Below are 11,561 nucleotides of genomic sequence, written 5' to 3'. Positions count from 1 at the left end.
TCTCAGGATGACCATGTGCCCCCTAAGTTCTACTAGGAGTTGCGTCTCAGGCTGACCACTTGTCCTTGAGTTCTGCTAGGATGTATTGCACAAGTGGAGTGGACTGTTCCACATGTATAGTACTTGGAATTGACGAATTTTCTATGGGTACACATAGGTGGAGAGTATTTTCAGTTTTGAGATGTTTTATATGGAATTTTATGATTTTTGTCCACTCACATTTTTACTATTTTGCTCCCCCCGGGCAGTTGATGAGTACCAAACCAGCACTTGAGGGCATCTCTTCTTCTGCTACTCTTCCAATTTTCCTCGTGTAGGATTTCCTCTTGTTGCTATTGTAGTTTCTCTTTGTTGTAAACTTAACTTGACTAGATATGCTCTGATATAGCCCTGAATTGTTGCGAGGCCTGTGACCATCCAGATTACTTATTTTTGGTATGTGAACTTGTCTTGTGCATGCTGAATGTTTGGTTTTTAAACTATTCTTCCACATGTGCTGTTGTTAGGCTGAGCCTTTTTCAGGGGAGACTCTGCCGGTTTTCTGGTAAGAGTCTAACCCTAAGGCGGTTTTAAATTTTTTTTACGTTTAAAGAAGGGTAAGTTGTTAGGTGTTGTTACATAGAGATGACATGGACATGATTCCTGTGGAACATGTTGAAAGCGATGCAGAAGATGGTGCACATAGCAATGAGGACATTGAGGAAGATTTAAGCTATGCTAGTGATAGTGATAATGATATTGTTATGTGGTTTTTTTAAAATTAAAACAATTCTAATGATAATGATATTGGTTCTGTTTATGTTTATGTTTAAGCTTCTATTTCAATTTCAGTTTTAGTTTCCATTTCTTTTTATATTTCAGTTTCTAAGTTTTTTTTTTACAGGTTTTAAATTGCTATGGTTATGTTTCTGTTTATGTTTAAGTTTCTATTTCAGTTTCAGTTTTAGTTTTAGTTTCTTTTTATATTTCAGTTTCTAGGTTTTGTTTTGTTTTGTTTTTTTACAGGTTTTAAATTGCTATGGCTGGTAGAGGACGAGATACGAAGGTATTGCATCAATTGTGAAAGTCTTCCCGACTTGCAAACATCAATCCTAACCATAATACATGTCGATCAATGCCACCACTTCACCTACACCTCTATGCAAACGTCCCAGGCCATCAACTTCTAGTCAGTATGGGTCATCTTCCTCCCACCATGATAAATTTGTGATTCATCGGGATACTGAACTATCGGAGTCTTCTCAAGTAGCTCACTCTCCTACTTTGGTAGAGGACATCAACACTACAAGCATGCAATTGCTACTTTATACATTCTCTATTTTTTAATTCACTGCAGTAAAAGGTTGTTTGTGACTGTATGTAGAGTTTGATGAAATTTATCTGTTTTGTGACTGTTATTCTTAACATTATTTCTTTCCCAATTGCATAATTATGCTGAGGTGGCGTGGTGACAGGTGGGAGCATTATGAATTTTTTTTGAATGCTTAACATCATTCTCTTAGTTTGATCAGAGTGTTATTTATCTACACAACAATTAAATCTTCTTACATTGAAATTTTTTTGTATTGATGTAGGCGTGGATAGACACTAGGTATTAAGCTATCAAAGAAGAGAGGTTTTGGTGATTTAGTTGAAATTGACATTCCTAAGCATATCAAGAGAGCTCTAGGAAACAATTATCAAAGCTACATCACTAATTTTGGGTGCATAGTTTGAAGGAATGCTCTGTTAAGAGTTGATAGTTGGAAAAAAAAAATCGAAAGGAAATATATGTTACACTGATGATGCGTCGGGTCGATGAAAGTACATTAAATTCCATTCCATTGCTTACATTTTCTGTGAGGTATTTGGCTCCTAAATCATGTTTAATTTTTTATGGTTAACTTTAAAATTTTAGGAGAAATTCAATTTGAGCAATAAACCTTGTTGATGCTCTTTTTCGGAGGGTCAACTTAGGTAAATGAGTGGTGGACCTTCAGTAGGGGGGAAGGTTATGAACCTTCAATACGGAGGGGTCCTGCAGAAGAAAATAAGGAAGGAGCAGTCGTCAAGCTTCGGGCACCAGTTTGGTACCTGCCGAAGGCTCTTCGAAGTTAGCGATATGTGGTAATTTTGGCAGAGTAACAATAAAGGTTAAAAGGCGTTACCTCATTTTGGGGACTTGTGCCCCTTTTTATAGAGAGGTGGAAGTGGGAGTTTGCATAAAGTTTCAATGTGGGACTTTGTGCAAGTTGATGCAGTAGTGACACGTGTCCGTGGGTTAGGTTCTGTAGTTGAGAGCTTTGGCAACTACCTTCGGCAGGCAATTGCCGCATCGAAAGGGCGTCATGGTGTCATTGATGTTATCTTCAGCAGGCTTGTGAGTCTGTTCGTGCTCCAATTTCCAGTGCCGAATGTACTTGGTTGAATATGGTATAAACAATTAAACCTCATGTGAATATGGCTATTGAGGATCACATGAAGAGAAGATACTACACTTGGCGTTACAATTTGCATCAGAAATTTCTAGCGTATGGATCCGAGGAGGAGGCACTTGAGCATCGACCTCAAACAGTGGGAGAGGATGATAGGAACTATCTAGTTCAATTATAGTAAAAAGATGAGTGGAAGGTGAGACACTATTTAGTTCCTTTTCTCGGCATTATGCTCATGGATGTGGAATCAGTTAGCAATGAAGTTACATTAAGATATTTTGGATTTCTAGCAATCTATTACTTTTCTGGAACTTTTCCAGTAGTCTATATTTTGATGAAAACATATTTTAAGGCTACTTAAAATATGCTAATCCTCACCTCAGCTTAGTTATACTTCAGCTTAGTTAGACACTCCTAATGGTGTTCATTACTTTTAATACTTCAGTTTAGTTATACATCCAGTGCTCCTCATTACTTTTAATACTTATTTTTGTAGAAAAGTAGTGCAAAAAATAAGGAAAAGAGAAAGAAATTGAAGATCACACATTGTGCTGGGACAAAGGCCTTTAGTCGTATTAGATATGAAAATGTAAGCTTCATTTGACACTTACAATCTTCTTACATTGAAACTTTTTGAAGTTATAATTTATGAAATGTGTAATTAACATGATGGCGGTCTATGACTACATGAAATAAAGAACTTTTGAAACTGGAGAAGAACCTAGCCGTATTGACTTGTTTTAGCTCACTCGATTTAGCACAAAGAAAACAACATGGGTTGGTGAAGATGCCAAGAATGCTTTTGTAAGTCTTTATTGCTTTTGAGCTTTTTCAGATCCTTTGAGCTTATTGTACATAAACATGATGTATATATTCTGTGTAGGATGAGATGAAGAAGTTGAAGAACCTGCCATAAACAGATGAGGAATTTGTTAAATTGATGTCTGATGATGAAATATATGACTCAGTTCTTTCTAACGTTGTTGGTCCACCTAGGTCGGGTTATATATGTGGCTTATTAGGAGCAGGTACCCAAAACCCAAAACATTTAACGCCGGACAATACAGTCATGCAACAGTTGAGGAGGCTAAAAGGAGGGCAGATAAGGTAACTAAAAGGGCTGATGATGCAGAGAAACAATGTATACTTCTAGCAAATGAGTTAACAGAAATGAAGGAGAATTCTGCTGAACAAAAGTATCACTTAGAAGGTTTACATGCAAGGCAAAATGAGTAAGGACTCGCCAACAAAAAGATTGCTGGAGCAGTTATCCTCGACTTCACCATCAATGAGGTTAGCTTATAACTCTCATCTTACTGAGTTTAAATATCAATTGTTATAGATTATAATTCACTAGTATATCACTGTGTATATTTGTCCCTGGTGCCAAATTACAGCAAATCAATGGAATTAGCTAGCCGTTAAGATTTCTTGTTACTGTTTTTCACTATATATATTTGTCCCTAGTGATGTATTGTTGCTAGTTTTCTTGTTAACGTTTTGTTTTTTCCTTCTTATTTTTTTCTCCTTATTGGTAGTCTACAAATCTTGTTTTTCATTTGAATTTATCTTCTTGTACATAATTATTCTTTGTTTGTTGCAGGTCTTATGGATAAATTTCTAGTATATCAGAGGACAATCAGAGGGCATAGGACAAAGGACTCTTTGTTTTTGGGAAACAATTGACATTTAGGTTCAACTTAAATACCTAGAATTTTAGTTTTGAGATTTGGGACATTTTGTGAATTTGTTGGAAGAATGTTAGATGTATGGATTGCTTTTGAAAAGGTGTATGGATTGCTTTTGAGATCTATATCACTGTTTAAAAAGAAATTAATTTTGATTACATATTTTAATTCAATAAAGAACAAGGATAGGTAAACCTAATTAGTTACCAATCTTTTGAAATACATCAGTGACCAAGCAAGTAGGTCACTAATGTGGGCACGGGACCCTCTTTTAGTGACCAAAATGAGTGTTTTGGTGACCAAATTGTAGCCCTTTAGTGACCAAAGTTGCGATTACTAATTGCACTTTTATAATTAGTGACCACACTGGCATAATCACTAATTCGTCATATTGTAGTGACCAATACTTGAGAATGGTCACTAAATAGAATTTGTGACGAGCTTCTAGTGACCACCCAGTGACCACCAATATTTGGATACTAATTGCATTTAGTGACCAAAAAGGGTAGTTTCTGTGACCAAATGGGTGGCCACTAATACCTGTTTTTCTTGTAGTGCTTACATCATTATCATGTTGATTTATTCATTGATGTCATTAATATTCAGCTCCGAGAGTTAAATGATCGGTTCAATGAGAAGAATAATGAATTACTTCTTTGTATGGCATGCTTTGAGTCCAAGTAATTTATTCTTTGCTTTTGATAAAGCAAAGTTGATGCAGCTTGCCCAATTTTATCCAAGTGATTTTTCTGAACATGACCTCAAGTTACTCGAAGAATAACTTGAGAATTACAATTGGGATGTGCGCTCTAACAATGAATTTACATAATTGAAAGGGATTACTGATCTTGCGCAATAGATGGCTGAGACAAAAAAAATATCAAATCTCCCCTTTAGTGTACTTGCTTCTGACACTAGTACTAATCCTACATGTAGCAACCCCAAGTGTAGAGCGAGTATTTTTTGCGATGAATATTGTGAAGAATCGGTTATGCAATCGAATGGGGGATTTGTGGATGAATGATTGCTTGGTTACATATATTGAGAAGACATTTTTAATAGTATAGATGACAAGGTTGTTATCCAATGATTTCAAAATATGAAAACGTGTCGAGGACAATTATGATTGTAATGAATAGACAATATGATTTTTGATGTTTTGATGTTTTGATGTCTTGTAAGTTCCAAAGTTCTTATTATTTATATTTTTGTGAGAGGCCCCAAGACACATGAAATACTGGCTTCGCCACTGATCATAAGATATTATATGACTCATTCATTTCCACCAATGATATCACAACGTCACTTGTTACTAGCATGTAAGGTAGCATGACAATGATCATTTGATTAAAACCAATTCCAAGTCTCTACACATGGAAAACAAAAATGGTGACCCTAAAGGAATAATCTCATACTAAGCTTAAGATTTAATAACATATAGGTCTTCACAATAAATTAAGGAAAATCATATTACTAAATAATTAATATGTAATATGAATATTTCTTTAAAATAATAATATATATAGTTTTTTTTATCTATATATATAAAGCAAAAGGTAGAGAATGGTGAAACATTTAAAATACCAGAAAATGCCCTTGGTTAATACAAACATTAAGAATTGAAATTATTAATTAAATGAGAATAATATGGTAAATTCACACTTTTTCATAAAATTTAAAATAAAAATAAAAATCAGATAATGGATCCTCTTTCTATGGAACACAACTACCCATTATCTTTTTTTAATTCTAAAATAAATTTGAATTTTTTTATAAAAAAAACCTCTCGCAAGCGCGGAAGCGCGTGCGAAGAGGCTAGTAAATAAAAAAAATATTCTTACACAAATTAAAGTAAATTACCATTTGTATAAAAATAAAAAAATTCTTTATACTTCTTTCTACTTTACCTTTGAAATTTAAAAAGCTAACAAATAAGAAACATGATTTTATTTTTTTTAAACAAATAGTTTTCCAATTATTAAAACTGGAAGCATTACACAAAATATATGTGCAATATCATAGAAGTTGTTGTTCTTTTTAATTCAACAATCAATGTCCATGAGATTTCAAATAAATTGAAGACTGAGTGATACTAGACCAAAAACTAACTAATGTGATAGAAGTAACAACGGAAAAAAAAAAAAAAAAAAAAAAAAAAAAAGGATACTATAAGAGATTAGCAACAGGTTAGAAGTTTGGTAGTGAATAATTAAGATGAATAGAAAATGAAGTTGACAACCTTCTAAATTTGAAAAATGTATTGAAGAAAAATAAATAATTTTGACTTATATAATTTTCATGCAATTGCAATGAAAAAAACAATAATAATGTTCGAATTCCCAAAAGCTTCTCCAAGAATGCTACTTAAATTCGCATTTTAATCTACAAATGACTTAAATTTTGGAGTGTCAATCAAGGAGTGTAGTTAGAATTGTAAGGTTCGGGGTTGAAATAGAAAATGCAAGTATATCAAATACATAAATATTCAAAAATTACATGTTTAGTCGTAAATATCTTTAACTTAGTCATGTCTAATTAGATGAGTCATTAATTTTAATTAGAAATTGTCCTTTACTCAACAAGGTCATTTGCTCTCTTTAATAAAACCCCAGTATAAAATCATAAATAGAGAATAGATCACCTTGTTGAGCAAAGAGCGAGAGTTTTATTTTGCCTCTTGGGCAGATGAGCTATATTTTGATGAAAATATATTTTTAAAGCTTAACACACGACCAGTTTTAATGAGACTCTTGATGAAATGCAAAGACAGAAATCAAATTCAGCTTTAGAGAAAGGAAAAAAAATGAAGGATCATATTGATGAATTTGAAAATTGAAGGACCGTAATGAGAATGTTTAAAAAAATTCAAGGACGATTTATGATAAACAAATTCTTTGAAAAAAGTGTTGTGTATTAATGCCGCTGCCTCCTCATGTTGTGGCGCATCGTCCTACACGTCGCACTCGGATCAAACGCAGTTGAGCCTTGGACTTTTGGAGCTTCGATCCAACGCAAAACGTGTTTGTCTTACGCTGTGAAAGCTCGCACTGGCAGCACCTCTTCTTTCCCAAATAAACAAAAACACAAATTCCATCCTTTTTTTTTGGGTTTAAAGAAAAAGAAAAAAGTACGCGGCGAAATGATGAAAGTCCAGCGACTGAGATCTTCCAGACCTGTGAAGAATTGAGAAGCAGAATTCGAACATGCAGCTTATTCTGGTCTGGTGGCTGGTGAGTTTTCTCTCTTAACTAACTTTGATACTTGAAACAGAGTTAGTTATTTCAGTTGGTCTGAGGGCAGCAAACCCTCACTACTCAGCTTAAGGTTTCCATTTCATCACTGCACTAAAAAGTTACTTATGAGATTGATCACTGATTGTGCATTTACCAATTATGATTATGCAGAATTAAGGTGAATAACTGAATTTTGGTTTATGGGTTTTCTTTTTTTCCTTTTTTTTTTGGGTTTATGGGTTTATAGTTACTTCAAGATTTATGTTGTTTTGAGATCAATCTAGTATCCATACGCTGTCAAACTTTTTTAATTGGATTTTTTAATGAAATCTGGAAATGAGAATTCACTATTTTGATTGAAGATGAAAATTAAGGTTTAGTTTTAGTTTTAGGGGTAATTGATTTTTGCAATCATAGTATTGTGTTGTGCCTGTAGAAAGTTGTTTTCAAACTATGCTTCAAAGATGGTAGATCAACTAAATAACATACTTGCTGGTAACTAATTGTTAAATCAGTCGGTTAATTAAAAGATTCTAGCTTCTAGCTGGCGTGCTATATTTCGCAACCTGCCTAAGCTTCTAGCTTTGCAGGTCATGTAATTTGCTGAAATCTGAATCGTGAATCGTCCAAATGGCTATGGATGATGTGAGAGAACCTCTGAAGAGTAGAAAATATCGCCGTTGTAGAAGTGCTCCTCTTGCAGAGTATGCACCCTTAGAGACAACCAACACTGGCTCAGTTCCAGTTACTGAATCCATTTTTCGAAATTTACACCCGAGTTTTCATAAAGTAGCTATATTCTTGGCTTTCTACTTAGGCATTGGAACTATCTGCTTCTACCTCGTTAGGAACCAGATCAAGGGAGAGAAGACAAATGGAGTTCTTGATGCTGTTTATTTCTGTATTGTGACAATGACCACTGTTGGATATGGAGACCTAGTGCCAAACAGCATTCTTTCGAAACTACTGGCCTGTGCTTTTGTCTTCACAGGAATGGCTCTTGTTGGGTTGATCTTGAGCAAAGCAGCCGACTACTTGGTAGAGAAGCAGGAAATGTTGCTTGTTAAAGCCTTACATATGCATCAAAAAGTTGGTCATATTCAAGTTCTTAAAGATGTTGAGACTAACAGTTTGAAGTACAAATGCATTGTGGCATTTATCCTTCTTTTGGTACTCATAAGTGCTGGCACAATCTTCCTAGCTACTGTTGAGAAATTGGACCTTGTGGATGCATTTTATTGCGTTTGTTCTACCATCACAACCCTGGGGTATGGAGATAAGAGCTTTTCAACGCAAGCAGGGCGTGTTTTTGCAATATTCTGGATATTGACAAGTACCATTTGTTTAGCTCAGTTTTTCCTCTACATTGCTGAGCTAAACTCCCAGAGCAGGCAAAGGGCTTTGGTCAAGTGGGTTCTTACTCGTAGGACGACAAATGTAGATTTGGAGGCAGCTGATCTTGATGGTGATGGGGTAGTTGGGTATGTGGATTGTGTTTTTTTTTTTTCCAAAATTATTTCCATATTATGGGCTTATTTCTGAATTCTAATTTGCTGATGGTTTCATAACAAACTTTCCATTTTCTTTCTCGTCCTTTGTTTTCCATAGGGCTGCTGAATTTATCATATATAAGCTCAAAGAGATGGGGAGGATTAGCCAAGAAGATATTAGACTCGTGATGGAGGAATTCGAAGATCTTGACGTTGATCAGTCAGGAACCTTGTCGATATCAGATATAATGCTTGCTCAACCACCTTCAACAGAAAAGTAACTCTGGCATCATGCGGGTTTTCATTCTGAGAAGTATCCTGTAAGTTTGTAATATGTATGATTGCTTACCCTTTCTGTGATATAAATTTTATACATGAGGTCATATCAGAAACACTCCAGTACATCTCTTCCCTATAAACACTTTGATTAAAAATGGTTAGACTGCCTCTAAGCATTTTAGTGATCATTGTTCATTTTGGTTTACTGGATTGATACAATGTGTGAAACCAACTTGCATAATGACAATTGCTGACATTGAAATTTCGCATTTCATGACCGCGAAAGTCTTTACTTGTCGGCGGCATCTAGCGGACACAAATTTTTTTTCTCCTTCATCACATTGCAAAATAGGACTGCTTCTAGCCAACAATAGAAAGAGATTGATCAAAATGGGAATCAACCTTTTTGTATTATGATGAGAGATTAGGATGTTAAACTTTGGGTTATCTGCTTCTGCATTTATGTTTTTACATGAAAGGAAAGGATATGTTCTCGTTGAGTAAGACACCTTTGTGTATGCAATTGGCTCTCATCTCCCAATATTGTTTGTATAAACATTGAAACCATAAATAAAAAAAACATTTAAAAATTAATATTTTTAATATTTTGTGTATATTCTTTGGGTTCTTTGAGTTGGGCCAGGCAAAACCCTTATTATGTGGCCCAGAAGACAATTCATACTTGAGTCCCCACACACCCTTATTTGGGTCGGTTGTCAAACTGAAATGATTGTGGGGCGCACAAATGATGTGGTCCCCACACACCTTATGGATAATCATTCAATTTCTTGAACTCTCTCGCAGCTAGATGGGGACATAATCCAGTGGATCCACTTTTAGGTACCATCACATCATACGCCTCCATTCCCACTTATTAGATGTCCTACAATATACTTTGATAGAATATTACGGTATGCCATTACAATTATGTGAACAAATATTTGTGTTTTCTGATTTGAGAATTTAATAAGCAAGGGATTTCAATACCCCTCTTTTAGCCCTCCTATAGCACATGTTTTGTGTTTTTTTTTTGGATCATATAGCACGACACGAGTGTGTTAACGCGGAAAAATTGTAAAATATTAAGTTTGAAGTGCATATAGCAAAAACATGAATCGAAAAATCGCTAACTAATTTAATAAATACAGTTGTGTGGATATTTCTAGGCCCTTGATGAGTATGAAACTTGAATAAGCCATTTGGGTTAAATTACTTCTGCGATACTGTGGTAGTTTAGATTATCGCTTTGTATTAAAAAATTCTACACATTTAAATCACTGATTCTAACAAATTTATTGTATAACAAACGGAGAGAATTGTACAATTTTGAAATTTGAAAACCTTATTGGACCTAAAAGATTGGCCCCTCCCCTACTTGACTTTATCGTACAAAGTAGATTAATACAAGAAAACAAAAAAAAATTGTCGGTGTCAATGGTTTGGAAAAATTAGGGAATCTGTGCACAGTACACACATTTAGGGCTTATCTGGAAGACTGAAACTGCAATATAAAATATAAAAATAAAAATAAAGCAGAAAAATAGTTGAAAAACTAAATACCCTAAGCACAAAATTACAAACGATTACAACAAAAAGAAGATAATGAAATGGGCATTATCAGCTCGCTAGATCCATCACACGTTAATCACTTCGACATTGTGTCCAATCACGACCACTCACATCACCTCCCAAAACTTCCGAGAGTGCAAAATCCGCACCTTATTCTCTTTACAGATTACATCCCCCTCACTTACACCTGGAATGTTACCAAGACACGGCGATATTTCAAATCAATCACGTATTTTTACTATTATAGAGCGATATTTCAAATCAATCACGTATTTTTACTATTATAGAGCGATATTCCAAATCAATCATATATTTTTACTATTATACATGAGACAGGACGTGATATTTTGAAATTCGCCACCAAATAAAACCATTCCAAGCAACTTTCTTTTTCCCAAATAGTCCAGAGATATTCACATTCCCAATTTATCATTCTGCATAATTTTTTTACGTGGGCCGATCCAGAATTTAATAGCCAACTAGACGAAATTTATTTACTAATGCATTTCTATATATAAATAAAAATTTAACAAAAACAAAAATCACAAGTAAATGTAATGCAATACAAAACAACATTATTTAAATCTAAAATTTTATCCAACGAGAAATTTGGAAGTCTTAAATTCTTCAATTATCGCTCATTATTAGCAGATTCTCTTTCATATATGTTAAGTACATATGCACCTTTTTTTTCTGAAAATTTTCTGCCTGGCAATAGCTAGCTGAAAAATGGCTAGATCCGCCATTAGTACAAGCGATAGTTTAAACTATAGGAAGATGGATGTTTCTCTAACACACACTATCACGGTGCCATGAAAATTCGAACATGAAAACACTAGTTTGCAAGTCAATGCCATTTTCTACTTGTTAAACCCAATTGGGGTTCTG

General features: G+C 34.5%; 1 protein-coding gene and 1 pseudogene across 1 annotated transcript; both read left to right on the top strand.

The window, feature by feature from the left end:
* Window positions 1-2,457: 2,457 nt before the first annotated feature.
* Window positions 2,458-4,100, top strand: LOC148294966 (uncharacterized; annotated as a pseudogene).
* A 2,945-nt stretch (window positions 4,101-7,045) lies between these two features.
* On the top strand, window positions 7,046-9,210 carry KCO1 (Outward rectifying potassium channel protein). Its single transcript, XM_088252108.1, has 3 exons — window positions 7,046-7,332; window positions 7,926-8,816; window positions 8,944-9,210. The coding sequence occupies exons 2-3, from the start codon at window positions 7,966-7,968 to the stop codon at window positions 9,104-9,106; spliced, it is 1,014 nt and encodes a 337-aa protein (XP_088108234.1). The 5' UTR covers window positions 7,046-7,332; window positions 7,926-7,965; the 3' UTR covers window positions 9,107-9,210.
* Window positions 9,211-11,561: the final 2,351 nt, after the last annotated feature.

This window comes from Prunus avium, chromosome 4 (genome assembly GCF_965620075.1).
Source record: "Prunus avium chromosome 4, drPruAviu1.hap1.1, whole genome shotgun sequence".
In the NCBI taxonomy this organism is placed as follows: Eukaryota; Viridiplantae; Streptophyta; class Magnoliopsida; order Rosales; family Rosaceae; genus Prunus; species Prunus avium.
The sequence above is the reverse complement of the archived record's forward strand: the minus strand, read 5'-3'. Positions and strand labels throughout refer to the sequence as shown.